We start from the raw sequence: 22507 nt of genomic DNA, 5'->3' as shown, positions 1-22507 counted from the left end.
TTGTGGTCAATATTTTGAGAACCCCTTGGGCTAAAAATATCCAAGTTGCTATGAAAAGAAACAAGCTTCACACCGATAAAAAATGTAAACAAATTTTGAATTTTCGATATTCGATTATTGATTTTCGTTGTTCTTATCAGTAAATGCGTAAATGGTGTCTTTTGTCTTTCTTTTGAAATAAATACAGGTGGGTAATTGATAAGGAAGCAAAAATTAAGAATAATTTTAAGCTATAAACTATCGATCTTCTTGATGGAGCCACGGTGAGAATTTTGAAATGTCCAAAGAGTGAGGAACACCCATTCACCAGCTACCTACCACCCTACCAGTACTATTATTGGATATGATTGTCTCGGGTAAGTTCTATCTTGAAAAATCCTAGACACTTTTGAGATGTATTATGTATTAATACAAACAATCTGAATACCTGACTACACAAATGGTGGCAAGAGGCTGCCCCTTTCCTATGTAAAAAGCCATTTAGGAGGTGTTCTTTCAATGAAACATTTGTAACAAAGGATATCATTTATCCTGTGTTTTCAGTTTTGTGAATGTATTGTGGGCTTTTGCTCAGGTGCAGATGTGAACTGTGAACAGCTTAACAAACTTTGAACAGCATTCCTGAGGGCCCCGTCAACGATACATCGCTGACATCGCGGGCCTGAGGGTATACACCACCATTTCATGCTGGGCAGTCAATGTGTTAACTTGTTTTTCTCTTCCAGGTTAAGTGAGAGGACCAAGTCCGGTGGTGTATCAGTGCCAGGGAAGTTGATACGACTGTGGTTCCTATGTAACATGAGCCTGACCCTGTTATTCGGGTTTCTACATCAGGCAGGCGTATATTCCATGGTGAAGACTATGGGAGGAGAGCTACTGGGAAAACCTCATGGTACTGATGTACATCTAGTCACGTCCTATACGTATAGTATGCCCCTGTCTCTGCTGGCCATACCTAACTATCAGACAACCCTTTATATGGACAAGAAGGGGAAGAAGTAAGTAGAAAATATATGAGGAGCTGCATAAGCTGTACCTATTCGATTATGTGACTTTTTTCAGTCATCAGCTGGTGTGAGAGGGGGTCATTGTCTAAGCTAGTGCAAAGAGAAATTTCGTACGATGACTGAAAAAAGTCTCATAATCGAATACAGCTATATTTACCTAATTACCTATGGATTTAAGTACTTACTCACTCGTGAATATCATCCTACCCGTACTTGCCTTGTGTATATGAGTCTAACTGAAACGATGGTTATTTATCTAGATTATAGTCTAATGACTAGGATGACAACTGATGTAAGGTTCGTTCTCGAAACGGCTGGCTTTCTCCTATCCTATCTTCCTTCTCTATTCGCGTTCGGGACGATAAGACCACCAGTGTCTACCTACCAAATTTGAGGCTTTGTTTACCCGAACTGAGGGTATTTCCTCAAATAGAAAATATACATATGAGGAGCTGCATAAGCTCTATTCGATTATGTGACTTTTTTCAGTCATCAGCGGGTGTGATAGGGGGTCATTGTCTAAGCTAGTGCAAAGAGAAATTTCGTATGATGACTGAAAAAAGTCTCATAATCGAATACAGCTATATTTACCTAATTACCTATGGATTTAAGTACTTACTCAATCGTGAATACTATCCTACCCACTTGCCTTGTGTTTATGAGTCTAACTGAAACGATGGTTATTTAACTAGATTATAGGCTTCAATCTAATGACTAGGATGACAACTGATGTAAGGTTCGTTCTCGGAACGGCTGGCTTTCTCCTATCCTATCTTCCTTCTTTCTTCGCGTTCGGGACGATAAATGAGATGTATTATGTATTAATACAAACAATCTGAATACCTGACTACACAAATGGTGGCAAGAGGCTGCCCCTTTCCTATGTAAAGAGCCATTTAGGAGGTGTTCTTTCAATGAATTATTTGTAACAAAGGATATCATTTATCCTGTGTCTTCAGTTTTGTGTTAAAATGCACTGTGGGCTTTTACTCAGGCATGAGATGTATTATGTATTAATACAAACAATCTGAATACCTGACTACACAAATGGTGGCAAGAGGCTGCCCCTTTCCTATGTAAAGAGCTATTTAAGAGGTGTTCTTTCAATGAATTATTTGTAACAAAGGATATCATTTTATCCTGTGTCTTCAGTTTTGCGTTAAAATGCACTATGGGCTTTTACTCAGGCGCAGATGTATGTGAACTGTAAACAGCTTAACAAACTTTGAACAGCATTGTAGATTATCATTTGAGGAAATTCCTTTTTCAGGTGATGTGTGAAATTGACAATGGATGATTCATATGAAATCCATCGGCATCTGTTATCTCGGGTGAGGTATCCAAGGTTTGTGAGATCAGACTTATCCATCTATTGGCTTGCTGCATTTCTACGATTTGTCCTGACATTATTACCACAGTCGGGATATATTCATCCTGATGAATTCTTTCAAAGCACTGAGGTTGTCATTGGTAAGGACTAAGGACATATTTTTCAAATTTACTTAAGCCATAAAAATAGCCTGACTTGAGCTGTAGATTATTTTGTTTATTGTCTTAGACAAAATATGTTTACTGCAGTGTGTCAGGCCAAGTTCGAGTAAGCAATGTAAGCATATCATTTTGTCACACCAACTGAAGAATTTCTTCACATCTAATCAATAATGAAATTACTAAAGGATGAATTGAAAATACTGTGTCTTCACTAGACTTGGACTATTATTTTCATTTGTTTAACTTCATGAACTGTCAAAATAAATACCAAAGTGTATGACTTTTTGAATTATTATTTATTTTCTACTTTTCAGGTGACATCTTCAATGTTGAAAACTCGAGACCATGGGAATTCAAAGTGTCTTATCCAGTAAGGAGTATTTGTCCCATCTACCTTGTGCTAGGGCTACCCCTGTATGTACTGAAAACACTGGCAGAGTTCTTTGATATTGACATTAGAAGCCCCTATGTGTTCCTAGTTGTACCTCGGCTTGTATTCTGTGTGCTCTCCTTCGTGACAGATTTCAGCATGTACAGGTAACTACTTAGGTACAATAATAGTTTGGTATTTGAGTTATTGTTTGATTGGGGTGATATTGTGGTAATAATAGTTGATTGTAATTGGTGGTAATGGTCTTGCCATAGTACATGGAGTCTGCCAGAATACACGCCCCAGCCAGTAAGGCACAGGTGATGAGGCATAGAATTCTCATGTGGAAGTGAAACAATGCCTATGTACCTACATAGTTATTGTAAAAATGCATTGTGTACTTGCATACTTATTACATTGCTCTCCTTCGTGACAGATTTCAGCATGTACAGGTAACTACTTAGGTACAATAATAGTTTGGTATTTGAGTTCTTGTTTCATTGGGGTGATATTGTGGTAATAATAGTTGATTGTAATTGGTGGTAATGGTCTTGCCATAGTACATGGAGTCTTTCAGAATACACGCCCCAGCCAGGGGTAAGGCACAGGTGATGAGACATAGAATTCTCATGTGGAAGTGAAACAATGTGACATGTTTAGTACCAATGCCTATGTACATACAGCCTAAATAGTTATTGTAAAAATGCATTGTGTACTTGCATACTTATTACATAATTAAAGGGGGATAAATATTCAAGATAATAATAGTCGAGGTCCAACTTAATCCTAATGCCGCTGCTCAGAAGTCGTAGGAAATCATTTCTACATCCAGATAGATTCTGCCGTGACTTTGTGAAGAAGAACACCAGTAACTTATATTCTTCGAACTGTGAAGAGTATAAGTTACTCGTGTTCTTCTTGTCTTCATCCCTCATTTGTTGAGGATTCCAGCGGGAATCGAACCCGCTACCTTGCACATACAAGACAGGTGCTCTAGCTTCCAAGCTAACTAGGCTGGCTCCCTTCTGGTATTACTAGACATTAGAACCCGTGTTGAAAAAGAAGTCCCGATCGCACCCAAAATTCAATGAGCAAAAGTGCTTTAGGTATTAACGTGTTAAGCATGTTTGCAAAATTTCATCGGACAAACTATTCAAGAGTTATTATGGTGAACCGAAAATTTGTTAAAACGCTCTTCCAAGGGGTCCCTGAAGGCCCAAAATCTAGCGGAAAAACCGTTCGAGAGTTAGATGCTCCAAATTACCTGTGCCCAGAAGCATGTTTGCAAAATTTCATCGGACAAACTATTCAAGAGTTATTATGGTGAACCGAAAATTTGTTAAAACGCTCTTCCAAGGGGTCTCTGAAGGCCCAAAATCTAGCGGAAAAACCGAGAGTTAGATGCTCCAAATTACCTGTGCCCAGTTTTTTTTTCTTTCTTTTTTAAGGCGCGAAAATGGTAGAAAATAGAAGTTGTTTTACAGGGTGTCCCAGATGTGTCTACATCCGGACACCCTGTATAAGGAAAACAATTTGCTGGATGCGAACCACCAGTGTCTGTAAAAGTCCTAGAAATTTCGACTGAACAAAAGAAGCCATGGACATTTAAAAAGAAAAAAATATAAATAATATATCATTTATTTAAATTAAATTGTATGTTGAAGATAATATTAATCAATTATATTCGATGACATAAACAAATATCAAACTCATGGCACGTTAAACACAAATCAAAATAAAAAAATCTTCAAGTAAAATCTGAATAATACATGATGCGAGATTCCCAAGTCCTAAATTAAATCAAACCTTCCTGTACAGTTTATCCTGGATTTAGAATTCGTGCTTTGCCACAGAAAAAAATTTTCGAAGAAAAAAAAAAACTAGTGGTATCAGAAAAATAAATCAATAGAATTAATTAAAAAAAAAAAAAATAATAATAATAATAACCGAAATTAAAAATAAAATCGCGAAAAAAATTGCGAGAGGTTTTTCCAAGCTACCCAGACTGTCGAGAAGCAAGGTCCCCACCCGAATGCCCTCCCAAAGTCGATAACTTTGACAGCACAACAGAAAAGTTCAGAAAGAGGAGGGAGGAGTCAAGTCAGAATGCTAGGGGAAACATTTCCCCTAATCTGCCTTTGAACTGAAGTAGTAGGGCATCGTCTAGAAAGCTCAAAGTTTTGAAGCATGCGTAGGAGAAATTTCCCCTAGCTTGGCTCTTCCCCCTTCGGAAAATTTCACTGTGCTACCAAAGATAGGCACTTTGGGAGGGCATTCGGGTGGGGACCTTGCTTCTCGACAGTCTGGGTAGCTTGAAAAAACCTCTCGCAATTTTTTCCCCGATTTTATTTTCAATTTCGGCTATTATTTTTTATTACAGTTACTTTATCCATTTATTTTTCTGATTTTATATATTCTTAATTTTATTTTTCACTCAGTACTGTTTTTTTTTTTTTTTTCTTCTTCTTTCTTCGAAGTTCTAAAAATTTAAATACCTAGGTATCAAAGAACCTTTTATTTAACAGTAAGGATGTTGGAGGTCCAGGTAATAAGTGGCAAAGAATAAATCCGGGCCTAGCTTGGCAGTACCACACTTCTCACATTCTTTATGCAAACCTACCTTTGCTCAATGTATCATTTATCTATTTTAGATGAAGTTTTAGGGTAGGAAAAAATAATATTAAGTATATCTTGGGGATCCTAACAACTAAGAAGACAAACATTAAAAAATAATTTTGATCTGCGATAAGTATTAAAATTAAAATAAAATCTAACAAATAAATCTAGTAATATAAAACGAGAGGACAAAATAGAGATGAAGAGTTCTCAGTTTCCTCAAAGCTAAAACAATTGATTTGGTGTTACTTGTTTGTTTGGTCCCCTCCAAAGCGTTCACGTTTGGTTGCTAACTCAGCGTTAGGAAAACAATCACTTGTATTGTATACTAAGGTGTACTATCTTAAAGAGCCTCTATAAAATTACAATATGTTGTGTGTTTGCAGCACATCGGAAAACAATCACTTGTATTGTATACTAAGGTGTACTATCTTAAAGAGCCTCTATAAAATTACAATATGTTGTGTGTTTGCAGCACATTTATGTATTTGCAAGTAGACATGTGAAGTTCATATAGGTATTGTTGTCCTTACGTTAAGGGAAGACTACACAGTGCAATGTAGTACACTTAATACTATTTTATAAACATTAGTAGGGATGAGAAGAATGTTGTTTTTGTTTCAGAAGTAAAGGTGAGTTCAAAAGACAAGAAAGAAGGACATAATCTACAGTAGGTATTATTATGTAATGTAATCTACGTAAAGGTTATGTTTTAGAAAAATATATAAATATTTCATCTTAAAAAAAGTCAATAACAAAACAAAAAATGTTAATAATACTTGAGTAAAGTGAGTGAAGGAGTATGAATGGCATCCCGGCTGAGTGCTGGTGAGATGAAGGTTAGATTTCTCCGCAAGCCTTTGCAAAGGGAAAAAGAAAAGATTAACACGAACTAGTTTCTCGTCACCTAAAACTACATATGAAAAAGATGATGACTGCATTCAACAATCACAATATGCAACGAAATTTAGTTTTTTACTAGCATATCTTCTGGGTGGAACACTACGAAAAGTTTGAATCTTCATACTAAAAATGAAAGTGATTGGAACTACTAGAAATCACCAAAGTTGCACACAGAAATCCAGAAGCACCTAACAAGACCTAGAATCTAAATTACCTAAAAATTAAATAAGTACAAACTAAAGTTTACCAATTTTGATTTTTATCAAATTGAATTTAAATTTAAACCTACGTAAATCTAATTCTAACTATTTTTATGGTAGACCGATGCAAACTACAAACACTTTACTTATACACTAATGCTACAATATACTTTGTTTATACAAATAACCTAAAACTTGCCTTCTACTGGTATAGACTTTACGTACACTATTTACAATAGATTGCTCTAAGAACATTTTGACGACCAAAGATGACATCTTCTGAAGTCAAATATTCAAAACACGAAAGACTTTGACTGGTATTAAAAAATAAAATAAAACTGTAAAATATGGATGTATCCTGTCTTCTGGGTAGGTGTATCAATGTGGAAATAGATTCAAATTTATCCAGTAATTTCAAACAGATGGAACTTTTATTGGAAATTGAATAGCATACCTACTGTTTGAATAATTCGAAAGTAACGGATATTTATATCAAGCCAATCTGAGATGAAAATTCAGTGAATCACACTCAACAAACCAAAACGCATAACTTGTAATAACAAAGTACAACAAATCTAAATGGAATTATAACACTAATAACAATCATCTCAATATACAACTACCTAAATATCCAATAAAACAAGTAAACAGCAAGACAGCAACTTTACTTCTAGTAAAATATGCTACTTGCATACATATATCCAAAAAACAAACTAAAACTGTGCTGAATCATGTACTAATGCACCCGAATCGGACTAAACTATCCTAAATCCTATTTTTGCTAGATATAACCTACTTCAATAAATATAACCTAGAACAATGTGAAATTTTATCTATAGCCAAATTGTATTTTGAACTAAACAATAATAAAATGGTAAAATAAAAATAGTCTCTATACTATACAATTAATATTTGGGCAACACAAACACAAGAAAATTTGAACCATACATAAAAAAAAATAAAAATACACATTTACTAAACAAAAAATAATATTTTTTCACTTTCATCTTTCATATGTGCAATATGCCCTCAAAGTAATTAAACATTTAATTACCCACATATCTCAATTCAATTTCAAAATGTCTCTTGTAGGCATAAAGCGTACAAGTGCTTAAAGCGTAAAGCCACAGGACATATTGCACTTTCCAGAGTATGTGCACAAGCTCTGTTAATTCCAATATCAAATCGAACTCGTTTCCATTTCGGAAAGATGGATTGAGAAATAACTTTGCCTATGCACTTCTGACTACCAACCATCAGGCGTTCTATTGATGTGTAGTTTTGAAATGGACAATGAAAAACAAAAAAAAAAAAAAAATCACAAAGATGTAAAGCTTATTTCCGGGAAGATTTCTGAATCTGTTGAGTTGGTTTATTTAATGGATTTAGACTTTGAACTGAATGACTGGATGGACCTCATAGTGATGAACTGGAGGAGAGAATTGAAAACAATATCAGCATTGAACAACAACATTGACAAGAATATCACACAGACTTGAGCTTGGTGACGGCAAAACTGGTAAGAACTCTAGGCATTGAACAATATTTAAAAAGCAAAGAGGATTCACTCAAATTCGATGTGAAAATAGCCTTCACACGAAATTAACTTTGAACAGTAATAGAAAGAGATTTTTTTTTTTTAGTTTCTACTGATCCAACTTCAGTCTGTGCAATATTGTTATCTACAAAAAGTTATCACTAAATTATAGGACAACACATTTCATAATTTCATTTAGACATTACAACTTGTACTATCGCCACTATAGCAATATATATGTTTTGAGTTACTGACACATTCATAGGAACAAGCAATGATGTCTAAATGAAAGACATGTAGGTAAGCAACAATATATGCTGTACAAGAATTAATACATTGAAGAGACTAGAGTCAAGATAGAGTAGTAAAACCTAAAATAAAATTTACTCTCTGGTATGAAAAATGCGATAAATTTGCTCAGTAGTGGCGTCACGAAGCTCTATTTAGTGATTTTTTTCAATGTTGAAAATGAGTTCAAATCAAAAACAAGTCAATCCACCCACCATTCAGACAATTTCAAAGTCTAAATTGTGATCAACAAGGAATGAAAAGATGAAAAGTAAAAATATATTATGTCAAAGTATCACAGTTTTTTCTTCTTCAAGTTTAAACATTATTTTAGGTTTTTGCGAAAGAAAAAAAGATAAGCCAAACATAAACATTGCCAAAAGGAGTTTCAACGAGATAAGAACATTGCTATGATAAGCATTGAAAAATGATGCAATAATACGAAACCTACAGTTTTGTTCACAATGTCGATGTTTGGTATCAAAATTAATTTAAAAGAAAAGCAAGTAATCTAAAGATAAAAGATTTTGTAAGTTGTTTCACACTCGCATGCAAAACACTGGGAAGCAATGGAGGTTGACACCTAAAAAACAAAAAAAGAAAACATAAGTATACCAGTTAGTACACAACAGGAAATTTTACAATGGCAACAAGTGAGTTTAAAATTATCATTGTTTGTTTTCTATTAGGTAATCTCTTTTGCTCCAAAATGGCACATTTGAAATGATGAACCCATGAAATAACGAAAAAATTACAACAAATAAAATGTTCACAAACAGATATAATTTCGCTTTTCACCTGTCAGTTTTTAATGAATTTAACTTTCTCCCTTGGGATAAATTCATAGAATTCTTTTCCTATACCAGAGAGCCTTGTTGCGTCGCATACAAATTCCGACATGAAATAAATTTGATTGATAAGTATGTTAATCTAAAAAAGAAATCTCGTGTGATTGCTGACATTTGTCAGGGATCCAAAACTACTCTTTTGAAAATTTTATAATGGAGAGATATGGGGGCCCTAAAAATATTTATTATAAATTAACAAATTAATATCAAAAACAACAAAAGACATTTTCATTTAAAACATATTCGAAATAACGATGCTTTCATCAGAGCTAATAAAAAGCAAGTCAAAAACAACATGTCTAATATATCATAGCTCAGGGTCCTACAGTCTGAGACCCTTCAGCCCAACTTGTTCTAAATCCTCAAAGAAGAAAGAAATTCAACAGATTCAAACAAAACGAAATAAAACCAACCAAGTATAACACGAAACTTATTGAAGTTGCTAAACATAAATTTCTGGACTTCTTCTACGGCACGGGCTAGCTTCAGTTCTGCTCGGTTCTCAGTATCTTCTACTGAAATGAGTACGTGAAGCTCTTCGCTCAGGTGTTCCCAGTTTGGTTTACCTCGGTTGGCCTCTTCCTGGAAAAATGAAACGGGAAAGAAGAAACAATGAATTTTTCATTAAAAAAGCAAATAAATGATGGATCCCACGTTAATTGGTTGAGGGTGGGAAATCCAATCCGGGGATTGGATTTTAATTTTGGGATCCCGGGAGTAGAAATAGCCAATCCCGGGATTGGAAAATCACAATCCCGATCCCGAAATGAAAATCCAGCCCCGAAATTTCAATTCAGGGATTGGATTATCTATTTGAGGGCCAAAAAACAATCGACTTTTGATCAGGCATGAAATCTGCTCTTGAATGTTGATTTAAATCAGGAAAAAGTGGCTTTGACATGAGGTCATAAAAAGCTCAGTATTCTTCGTCCCTCTTCTATTTTAAGCTTGTGGAAGAACTTTGCAAAACAATTTGAAGGCCCCTTGACTTTTGAAAAACAATGGTTGGGGTAAATAAAGCCAGATTTTTATTTAGTGCACCAAAAAAACTTACTAGACTTTGGTCTTGAATGGCATCATTCCAAGAAGCACAGGGAAGAGAAAACAATAAAATTAATAAAGTATCTACCTGAAATACCTATAAAGGTTAGTAAAATGTACAATAGAAAACCAACAGAAACAGGGTAGGGACAAAGGCTAGAGGCATGTGTCACCAGTAAAGAAATGGATTACAGGGAAATCCTCTGGTTTACCTTCATGAAGCCCATTTATATGCCGTTATAGGAAATTTATGTCATTAATCTCAATAACCAAGTCGAAAATTGTACGATCATTTTTCACCGCTAAACATAATGAACATAATAAATAGAATAAGAGAGGAAGGTAATTTGAAGGAAAATTAGTTGTAAAGCACGCCAAGTTACCTTAAGTCAAGTTTTGAATTGAAAAATATAAAGAAATATGCTCAAAGTTACTTATGATCTTCAATATCAATATCTTCTAACTTGAAAATATAGGAAGACGATTTTTTTTTTTTTAAAAGAAATGGATTACAGGGAAATCCTCTGGTTTACCTTCATGAAGCCCATTTATATGCCGTTATAGGAAATTTATGTCATTAATCTCAATGACCAAGTCGAAAATTGTACGATCATTTTTCACCCTCCATCAAAAGCGTTTTGTCACGCAAATCTGATGCTGTTATCTCATTCATCTTGTGTCATGGTTCTGGCGGTACTCTTAATAAACCTTAGGTATACACCAGGGATATAACTTAGCACCAATCTTGATACAAGGAGATAACTTCAGCACCAACCTCCGGTCTGGAGAGTTGGCCAGCATCAGTGGCGTAGATGGACCCCCCCGAAGGCTCCCCCCCCCTAAATGTCTTCGTCTTTTACTGCACCTTTGCCCAATCTTATTTGGGGTCGGCGTTACCATCCTTTATCCTACCCCTCCATACCTCCTATGTAATGCCTCCTCCCTTCTCCATCTCTTTTCTCTCAAGTCTACCTCAACCTTATCTCCTAATCGTCATTCTTATTACATTATTACATTTAGGGGGCCCCTTAGGACCAGTACTAGCTGTACAGCTGGTATGGGTACCCCTAAATGTAAATGCAGTTTCTTTGTGTTATTATGTCACAACTTTGGTGCTCACTGCAGCATTGTAGGATTTATCCCAATATCTCCATAATCCTAAAATCCAAACGTTTACCTATAATGCTGGCAACGGTCGCTATGCACATTTATATGTCATAGGTCGAAACATATGTACACCAGCCTGATAAAATGGGAAAAGGTGAGGGAGTTTTACTTCTATCCTCGGCCCTGACTGGCGTGACAGACACATAGCCGAGTTTTATGAATTTCATTTCATATGTACCTCCTTGCTACATGGCCGTGCTTAATTAATGCTGGTGTCTTTATGTGTCATATGGAATTGATTTTTGATATCTTTCAGTGTACAGGGTAACCCACGATACACAATAAGACGAAAATCACGACCAGACGAAAAACGAAAATAGTATAATCTGCGAGAGTATAAAAAAAAAAAACCCTCACTGGATGGAACAACAACTAGGTTGATAAAAAATACACAAAGCTAAGCAAAACAAGAAAAATAAAAATAATAATAAATTCATACAAAAACGTTAAGTAATTAAGTAGGTATGTAGGTATACATTTGTACAAAATCAAGAAAATCCAGATAAGAGGTTATAGCGGAACTGATAAAAACTCCAAGTCCTACAGACTAGAGTTTAATTTATTTCAGTACATTCTTAAAGCATTTGATAGTTCAAGTTGAAAATAGAATTGAATAGAAAAGTATCAGGAAAGGGAAAAGTCTCACTCTTAAGCCACAACTACTGGTGACCTATTGATACTCTAGGTAGGGTTGTGGGGAAAAGGAAAATCAAGGCAGATGAAAAGTTGAAAACAATATTAACATTGAGTTTGAGTTAACCTAAAGGTCGAGAAGTGTTTGAAGAGGAAAAACCTGAATTTCAGGTAATCCTTCAAGTTCTTATTGAAGTAACATATCATAACACAATCAACTTTAAAAAGAACTACCACACAGTATGGAATGTAGCGGCTTGTCAAATTAAAGTGATTGTAAGGCGCATATAGAAAACATAGCGTACTAAACACTGCCTACATTCTTGTGGCGTTTGAGCTCATTAAAACCAAACACCTAATGAGAATTTAATGATAAATATTAACAAGGATTTAGCAAAATCATTTGAGGCGATGAATAATAAGTTCAATGAACAAAAAAAGAAAAAAGCCGAACAATTATTAGGTAGGTATTTATTAATTTGGTGACCAGTGAGATGCCAGTCACCAAGACAGCAACAATGTGTAACAGACAGGGTGAGAGCGGGGTGATGGGTAGAAAAACCTGGTGTCTTTGCAAGAAACTTATAAGTTCTAGTAAAACTACATATTTATATTGAAACTACATATATGACAAGATTTGTTCGTGAACGGCGTGTAAAAGCTGTCAAAATTGAATTTCTTATGTAATTTCAAAGGAAGCATTCAGAGCATTTTTAGCTAGCCCTCACATGGTACAATTCATATGTAACGAACTGCTTTCACCAGGAAAAAAATCCGAATAATTCAAACAAAATTTCAAATCCATCCAGTATTTTTAAGGACGACAAAAAACATGAAATTTGTAAATGGCAAGAAAATGAGTTTAGTTATGATCCTTGTAACTTATGTAAATGTAACAAGAGTGTGAACTCTATGTTACTAGAGCGATGATTTCATATTTCATTCGGAAACATTGGGCTTGGAACAAGACAACGCAAGGCATAAGGCTCGAGAAATGGTAACATTAAACCTCGCTATCCTGGGACATTATTCATCCAGCAAAAGCAGGCTTTGTCAAAATAACAAATGACTTACCTATGAAAGAAAATCAAAAAGGTGCTGAAAACTTGCTAGCAAATGATCTTGGAATAGAAAAGAAATGTTGCAGTTAAGTTGAAAATCTCCATCTTTCACAGATGAAATCGATGAAAACCTCTAGATTTTGTCCTAACCGGAGATGGTTAGTAACAAGAGAGTTGCTTTAAGAACAGCACAACATTCTACAAATCCAATACACTCATGGTCCTAGTTAGCCTCCTTGCCTTCCACCCTGTCTATATGAGAGCACGAGAATGTTGTCACAATGCCAGGTTGACAAGTGACTGACTGAAACACATCATAATTTACAAGTCCAAATGAAATCTCAGCATCTCCGGAACACCCTCCCCACTATTTCTGGATCCATTTCACCTCAGGGAACGAGATCTAAAAGTAGAGCCCCGGATTTTAGAGTCGTTTAGTCGGAGTGTTACTAATCTAAAAACCAACACGACAAAGTGCACAAATGATCTTGTGAACATAAAAACCTCTTCAAAGACTCCAAATCTAAACAGTTGAAGTTATTGGACTACATCACTACACGACTGTTTGAATAATTCGAAAGTAACGGATATTTATATCAAGCCAATCTGAGATGAAAATTCAGTGAATCACACTCAACAAACCAAAACACATAACTTGTAATAACAAAGTACAACAAATCTAAATGGAATTATAACACTTATAACAATCATCTCAATATACAACTACCTAAATATCCAATAAAACAAGTAAACACACAAAGTGCACACATAAATAAGTTTTAAAATAGAGCAATAAAATGTGTTTAGAACAGAAAAGCATGCATAGAAGAAAGAATATGAAACACCCAAAGAAAAACAAAACACAGCTTCATCTTATAGAAGGGAAAGGGAAAGCAGCATCTAGTGACTAAAACCAAACGCACCAAAAATTCAAACCTAGTTCACCACACACATGACAGGAAATAAGTTCAAGCTAGATATTAGACAGTTAAGTAAGGAAAGTAAAAAGAGCTTTAAATCAATGATTCACACAATGCTACAGTACATGCTTGGAAAGCTTTCAAAATAGAAATTTCAAAGGGATAACAATATTAATTCTAGTTGTCTAACGCTCTAAACTCAATGATAGATTCGGCTGAAAGCAAACAACACAGAATTACAATAATATGTACAATAATTATTAGTGGAAACGCTGAACTCCAATAGAATCTCATCTTGCACAAGTTCCACAGTGAAATCTTCCATGGAATGCTGAAATCAAGGAAATGCTAGACGAAATCATAAAATGGGATTTCATTCAGGTTTACCTGGGATATTATCATTAATGACAATATCTTTCCTATGAAAAAATTCTCAAGAGGTCCTCGGTGCACTATCGATATGTTTACAGTATTGACAAGAATATTGTGTTTGGGTGGCATAAGACGAACCTTTAACGAAATCCCATTTTATAATTTTGACCAAAAACAAAACAAGGAGATTACTAATGGGTTTCACCAAGCTTCTTTTTAGCCACTAACAGCCTGTGAGCTTAACAGCCATGTTAAGCCTATTCAAATCAAATGGAACTTAACAGGCTGTTAGCCTCACAAGCCTCCTAGGGACTGAAAAAAACCATACCGTCAAACACTCGATATTTCCTCACATTACCATGGAGGCGTTACCCCCTCTCCTGTCTCGGGATGGGAAATGCCCCTATGCTAACATGTGGGAGAACCCATTGCAGGTGCTAGGCGGGTGGGTGGATCAGTTCAAGATAGCTCAGCGTTAATTCCCCGTCTGCTTCCAGATACAGAAAGACCCAAGACTTCTTCACCTACGAGCTCGGCTCAGCCACACCGCGTCAAATCTGCACCAAACTATCCACCATCCTCAGCCAAGGCGAAAAGAAGAAAACCGAGCGTAAGATTAGGTACAAACTATTCCTAGCACTCCCAGGTAGTCACATTTCCAACTTGTATCATTCCTCGTGTGCCCACTTAAACCATACCGTCAAACACTCGATTTTTCCTCACATTACCATGGAGGCGTTACCCCCTCTCCTGTCTCGGGATGGGAAATGCCCCTATGCTAACATATGGGAGAACCCATTGCAGGTGCTAGGCGGGTGGGTGGATCAGTTCAAGATAAGTCAAATCTGCACCAAACTATCCACCATCCTCAGCCAAGGCGAAAAGAAGAAAACCGAGCGTAAGATTAGGTACAAACTATTCCTAGCGCTCCCAGGTAGTCACATTTCCAACTTGTATCATTCCTCGTGTGCCCACTTAAACCATACCGTCAAACACTCGATATTTCCTCACATTACCATGGAGGCGTTACCCCCTCTCCTGTCTCGGGATGGGAAATGCCCCTATGTGGCTCATGTTACATAGGAACCACAGACGTATCAACTTCCCTGGCACTGATACACCGCCTGCCTTGGTCCTCTCACTTAACCTGGAAGAGAAAAACAAGTTCATTCAGTTAATATAGCCTCATTGAAGATTAGATCATAGAGTGAACTGTAAAACTCATAAATGTTACCCTCTTCGGGGGCCCTAAAAACGAGTTTTTTTTTTTTGATAGAGGGAACTGTAAGATATTACTGCCCCGGAAACGAAGAAGGAGGGCACCATAGGAGAAAGCCAGTTTCGATAACGAACCTTACCCGTTTTGGATAAAATCCGTTCCAGTCGGGAATCGAACCCGCGACCTAGCAATTACAAGCTTACATGTTCATACACTAAAAACCCACCCTGAGACTGAGGTGTAGGGGCAAACAGACCTAAAGGATTAATTAAGCTTTCACGAATCTAGTGCTTACAAGGCAGACGCGCTACCTTTGAGCTAACTAGGCCGGCTGCTAAACCCATTTTGTAGCTAATGCACTACTGGGACACGTTCAGTCTATAAATTACCTAGATTCGTAGAAGCTTAACCCAACCTTTACGGCTGTTTGCCCCTACACCTAAGCCTTAGGTGGGCTTTTTGTGAGTCTATAATTACCTATAGGAGCCATCTGCTTGTTCCTGCATCCCCCAGGTGGCCGCATAGATGTGCGGGGAGAACAGATACACCATGGGAAGCGTGATGGGGAGAAGGAACCGGGGCTCCTGATGAGGGAATAGGGACAGGATGAACAGAGGACATAGGAGGGAGAGTAACATGAGGAAGTGAAGTGATTGGACGCGAGGTAGAGAACTCCATTGTTTCATCATGGCCCTGGAACACAGTCATTATATATAAGTTCTGTGGATCAACTTGATAAGGAGAACCAAAAAGGCAGATATATTTTGCAGAACTTCAAAGAACTTTGAAGTTCTGCAAAATATATCTGCCTTTTTGGTTCTCCTTATCAAGAAGTACATATTTATTTATTTCCAACTTCTGTGTTCCAGGGCCATGATGAAACAATGGAGTTCTCTACCTCGCGTCCAATCACTTCACTTCCTCATGTTACTCTCCCTCCTATGTCCTCTGTTCATCCTGTCCCTATTCCCTCATCAGGAGCCCCGGTTCCTTCTCCCCATCACGCTTCCCATGGTGTATCTGTTCTCCCCGCACATCTATGCGGCCACCTGGGGGATGCAGGAACAAGCAGATGGCTCCTATAGGTAATTATAGACTCACAAAAAGCCCACCTAAGGCTTAGGTGTAGGGGCAAACAGCCGTAAAGGTTGGGTTAAGCTTCTACGAATCTAGGTAATTTATAGACTGAACGTGTCCCAGTAGTGCATTAGCTACAAAATGGGTTTAGCAGCCGGCCTAGTTAGCTCAAAGGTAGCGCGTCTGCCTTGTAAGCACTAGATTCGTGAAAGCTTAATTAATCCTTTAGGTCTGTTTGCCCCTACACCTCAGTCTCAGGGTGGGTTTTTAGTGTATGAACATGTAAGCTTGTAATTGCTAGGTCGCGGGTTCGATTCCCGACTGGAACGGATTTTATCCAAAACGGGTAAGGTTCGTTATCGAAACTGGCTTTCTCCTATGGTGCCCTCCTTCTTCGTTTCCGGGGCAGTAATATCTTACAGTTCCCTCTATCAAAAAAAAAAAACTCGTTTTTAGGGCCCCCGAAGAGGGTAACATTTATGAGTTTTACAGTTCACTCTATGATCTAATCTTCAATGAGACTCTATTAACTCAATATTATTGTAATTTTTACAAGAAAATTTGAGTTTCATTATTTTTTCTTTTAGATAAGGATCTCACAGGCACTATTTAGTGAAAAGTTTGCCAAATAGGTTTTGATAAATATGAAATTATTATTGTAATTTTTACAAGAAAATTTGAGTTTCATTATTTTTTCTTTTAGATAAGGATCTCACAGGCACTATTTAGTGAAAAGTTTACCAAATAGGTTTTGATAAATATGAAACTATTACCGAAGTTCTATATAAGGCACACTTATTGCTATCCAAGCAAGCAAAATGTAAAAATAATATTTAAGTACAATGAAAAGTTACGTACAACGTACGAATGACATAAACACAAGGATTATGGTTTAAGGGGGAGAAAATCAACTTGGTTTTGATACCTTATTTTTCTCCTATTTGATGACATATAATCAATTACACTTAGCTTGGCATGGAATTATAATCTACGCTATAAAATACAAACAGCACCGTGTGTTCAGCAAGTACAACAAGACAACAAACTATGAAAATAAAACTATAAACTAGAAGATAAAAAAAAATAAATTAGATAAAATATTTAAAATTTAAACGTAGCTGCAATGAATACTGAATAGGAAGAACAATAAAAAAATCTGCTCCACAAAAAGTTTGACTGACCACAGTCACATTGGGGTAGTGCAAACAGATGACCATCCAAGATTTTCTTAAGAAAACAAGCCTTTAAGCGACAACAATAGTCTACAGTGGGGAAAAGTTTTACACCCGTCCCCTCAGACTTCTAAACAAAAGTTTTGATTATTTCGAACAAAAAAGCTACTTACTTTTCAAAAAATAAAACCTACCCACTATTTGAGATTCTTAAATGTTGGTTAAATTAAAACTGACATGAAATCTTTAGTTACCGCTAGCGTTTATTTCTTCAGTACGGTCCTAGAGATAGGAAATATCAGTGCATATTGCACGCAGACATATTTTTCTTGTGCAATCTGAACCGAGATATCCACGATTTTTTCGTCTTCTGAAGGCATTTATCTGATTTCAGTCCATCCGCAAGGAAAAAATATGACTAAGATGGGTTCTTGACAGAGGAAGATGTAAACAAATCCGTCAGAACTGGCCTACGCTGGTTTCAGTTTTTATTTTGCGTATGTACAGTATGTACATAATATAATAATATAGCACACTGGCATTTCCAGAGTGCCAAATACGTTTCGTTGAAAGCTGAAAATTCTAAACAAGAAGTTTGAAAGTTCTTAAGTAAATATAGCTAAAATAAAAGTAAGCAAGTCCCGCTATCTGCGTTGCTTTCTACTATTGCTTATTAAGTAGAAAGAACTGGGCAACTATTTTTGAAATTCCTATGAAAAGATAAGTTATCTCCTATGAAAAGATAAGTTTTTAAAAGATAGATGAAAATTTAGGTACATTCTAAAAAGTAAGAAAGTTATTGCATGTTAAAACCCAAGCACAAATAAATAAAATTAGTAAAGGAAAATATGATTATTTCTCTTAACAGACAATTTATAACATTGAGGGTGGAACATTATTGCACTTCAGATAGGAGAGTTAGAACAATTAAAATGATTCTGTCAGCAGATGACCGTGATTAGAAGTGACATAGGAAGCTATCCCAGTGCACAAAATGAAACTTTTTGTATCTACGACATAGTATAAACGGGAGCTTTTGAAAGTTCAAGGTACATCTCTGAATGAATCATTTTAATGACCCAGGTTGATTTGTCATTTACAAGTTTTGCTTGTATTTGATAAACAAAAACAACATTTTTATGTCCTCTTGTCTAATAATTATGATAAGAATAAAAATTATTGTTCTATGCCTACAAGGAATAATAGCGGACAATACTACAAGTGATAGATAAAACTTTGAACAGTATATTGCCATATTTATCCAATATTCTCGTAAATTCGGATAGGGAAGACACGATTTAAAATTTTGCAAATGGGAAGACAGAATTCAAAGATCCGAACCTCCAATTTGAAATTGAGGATTACAAGTGAAATAAATACCTAGGCACTCTAAAAGCTAATATAATATTGTACATTACCCGCGACTAAGTTTAGATAATACTGATAAGGTTTCTGACTTCAGAGTATAAAGCTTTTCATGGCAAATTTAAAATACAATTCTCATTATTCTGAGGAAAATGGGAAAATCCTTTAGGAACACTATCATTGATTGAACCTAACAGAATCGAATAATAACCAAGGCTCCTAATTAGGGAAAGCCTACTTGAAAATAGTCTAAATTTAAGTTTTTCTATATAGAAAGTAAGTACTTTAAAATAACAGGAAATATTTCTAGGTAAAAATTTGTTCATCTGAGAGAAAAATAAAAGACCTACCGCGAAGAACGAAACGAAGTAAAAAATGAAATTTCATTTTTGTCAACAGTAAGTAAAAAAAAAAAATCAAGTTCCATTGAATCCATTTTATTTTCAAGTTTTTTTTGCGTCAAACCGTCCTTAAGTTTTTGTAATAGAAATGTAACAATACCATGCATTGGTCTCAAAACCGTGCTATGTACGAGCAAAGGTATACCTGTGGGGTACACCTACAAAAACAAATTTATAAACCATTCGTGAAATAAAATAGATTCAACTTCTCAATCCTCGTTTAAAAAATTATGAAACCTACATTAAATAAAAATCTAAAAACAAATAATGTAAAAAAATAATACCTAATAATATTAATAAATTTGATTTTCATAAAATAAATAAATCTATAACAAAAATAATGTATTGCTTTCAAGAGATTGTCTGCTGCAGTACGTAATGTACTAGAAATGTCTACATGCATTAAAAAAAAAGTAACAGGGCTGCGCCCCTGAAATATGCCTTTCCAAATTATTCGTATACATTAGGAAAACAATCACTTGTATTACAAAGTTAAAAAAAAAAAAAAAAAAAAAAAAAATCACCGAAGATAATTTTGATAGTAAATATTGTACATCTTTTGAATAACATAACTAACAGGATTGTAGATTCATTTTTTTTTTTTTGCAAAATTTGAGTGAAGATAAGATTTCAATTTCTTTTCATCTTAACATACGTAACACATTCATCTTCATCGGTGAAATTACTGAATTTCTCAACTGGATATAAAGAGTGGGTACTTCCTTACATATTTTGCCAATGGATTTTCTTCCATCAATCTTACCCATATGATACATCAGAAAAAATTAAAATTAAAAATAAAAATCAAATAAAATTGATTTTGACAAACAGAAGTGAAATGCATGCATTCAACAAATTCACAACTCTTTCTGCATTCACTCGCGGCATATACATAGAAAATCAAACAGGAAATCATAAATAAAACAAGAAGAAACCCAGTCAGTCTACTCCAGATTTAGATATTTTGCTCTTGTGTGGATACTCTGTGTATGCGATACAGTTACAAAAGCAAAGAAGATATTGTATTTTCCTGCATATAGAGCAAAGCATATCATATCATATGTATAGAACGAAATCTCATGGCAAAATATCAAGAAAAAAATATATTTAGAAAAAGAAAAAAGAATGGATGGATGGAGAGTAAAATAATATTTATTAATACTGAAAATATAGACGCGATCTTCACGCATAGGTATTGTGCTTTGAGTAGAAAATCTAAGTCCAGACTTCTAGGCGCGCCAAGTATGAAGGACAACTTGGTGACTAATAAAGCTTGTGTGGATACTCTGTGTATGCGATACAGTTACAAAAGCAAAGAAGATATTGTATTTTCCTGCATATAGAGCAAAGCATATCATATGTATAGAACGAAATCTCATGGCAAAATATCAAGAAAAAAATATATTTAGAAAAAGAAAAAAGAATGGATGGATGGATGGAGAGTAAAATAATATTTATTAATACTGAAAATATAGACGCGATCTTCACGCATAAGTATTGTGCTTTGAGTAGAAAATCTAAGTCCAGAGTGTCCAGACTTCTAGGCGCGCCAAGTATGAAGGACAACTTGGTGACTAATAAACGTTTTATAGAGAGATATGGTCTTATTGGTCATGTATATTAGCATTATTAGAGAGTCATGACGAGAAATATTGGAAAAAAGCCTACCCTGAAATACAGGGACTTGAACAATGTCACAAACATTGATTACTTTGCGCGCTATAACTCGAGTCTAGAACTAAAATAAAATGGACTCTAGCGTACAAATAAATTAAATATAAATACATATTCAACTATATATAAAAAAATAAAAACCGTATAAAAAAATGTAAAAGAAAATGAAAAATAAAGTAAGCGTATTTAAATAACATAAAATAATTGGGTATTGTAGAGTAGAGAGTTCGTGAATCAAGAGCATGGATCAAATAGATTTAAACGAAATTATTGAAAATTTAAACAAGCGAAGGAAAGATTAAAGAAATCTGTGTTACGAAGAAAGCTTAAAAAATCTGTGTTACGAAGAAAGCTTCTAAAAGAAGAAATGTACATCCAGAGGGGTTTTACTTTTTCATAAGAGATTTTAGATCTTTTTTCATAGGAGATTTTACTTTTAATATAAAATACTCGAAAAGGAGAGAATAAAGCGACATGGACATGTTAGAATGATCGAACATGCATGATTATATTATCAGTAAGTATCGAGGGTAGTATAAGTTGAAGACTGGAAATTCATTAGTACTGAAAAATTAAATTTCAAAAGTATATTAGTTGATTATTTTGTGATCAGTGATGGATTGCTTGAGGCCATATTCGCGCAGTTTACTCTAAAACGTCAACAAGAAATATTAGTCTGATTAGTGGCGTATTAGAACCTATAAAGTAGTTAAATAAAGCAAAGCTGGTAACATCTGAATATGTTAATCCTGAAAGTTAGACAAAACAAATGTTAATCATTAGATGAAAATTGTTATAGCGAATAAAGAACAGATTCTATAAACCTAGATATATTCGTCTATAGCCTTAATAAACTTAACACGAACTAGTTTCTCGTCACCTAAAACTACATATGAAAAAGATGATGACTGCATTCAACAATCACAATATGCAACGAAATTTACTCAACCTAAACATAATGAACATAATAAATAGAATAAGAGAGGAAGGTAATTTGAAGGAAAATTAGTTGTAAAGCACGCCAAGTTACCTTAAGTTAAGTTTTGAATTGAAAAATATAAAGAAATATACTCAAAGTTACTTATGATCTTCAATATCAATATCTTCTAACTTGAAAATATAGGAAGACGATAATTCGAAACATG

General features: G+C 35.1%; 2 protein-coding genes and 2 long non-coding RNA genes across 4 annotated transcripts in view; 1 reads left to right on the top strand and 3 right to left on the bottom strand.

Annotated features, from left to right (window-relative positions):
- The first annotated feature begins 117 nt into the window (after positions 1-117).
- Positions 118-3039, top strand: LOC103507448 (GPI mannosyltransferase 4). The gene is made up of 3 exons (XM_008471923.3): positions 118-356; positions 2278-2477; positions 2813-3039. Exons 2-3 carry the CDS (start codon positions 2297-2299, stop codon positions 3037-3039), a joined length of 408 nt encoding a protein of 135 aa, XP_008470145.1. The 5' UTR covers positions 118-356; positions 2278-2296.
- A 728-nt stretch (positions 3040-3767) lies between these two features.
- On the bottom strand, positions 3768-5708 carry LOC113466674. The gene is made up of 2 exons (XR_003391003.1): positions 4284-5708; positions 3768-4132 (listed from the first exon to the last, which is right to left on the bottom strand). It is a non-coding gene; the product is annotated as an uncharacterized LOC113466674 (long non-coding RNA).
- Positions 5709-8216: 2508 nt separating this feature from the next.
- Positions 8217-22507, bottom strand: part of LOC103507438 (protein held out wings-like) — a 22246-nt gene continuing 7955 nt past the window's right edge. Inside the window, exon 3 of the mRNA XM_008471912.3 lies at positions 8217-8995. Coding sequence (XP_008470134.2) covers positions 8952-8995 — 44 coding nt within the window. The 3' untranslated portion in view covers positions 8217-8951. The remainder of the gene's footprint in view (positions 8996-22507) is intronic.
- Positions 20503-22305, bottom strand: LOC108252176. The gene is made up of 2 exons (XR_001809454.2): positions 21272-22305; positions 20503-20960 (listed from the first exon to the last, which is right to left on the bottom strand). It is a non-coding gene; the product is annotated as an uncharacterized LOC108252176 (long non-coding RNA).

The sequence above is a fragment of the Diaphorina citri genome, unplaced genomic scaffold (assembly GCF_000475195.1).
Source record: "Diaphorina citri unplaced genomic scaffold, Diaci psyllid genome assembly version 1.1 scaffold15, whole genome shotgun sequence".
NCBI classification, from domain to species: Eukaryota; Metazoa; Arthropoda; class Insecta; order Hemiptera; family Psyllidae; genus Diaphorina; species Diaphorina citri.
This window is presented reverse-complemented; position numbering and strand designations above follow the sequence as displayed.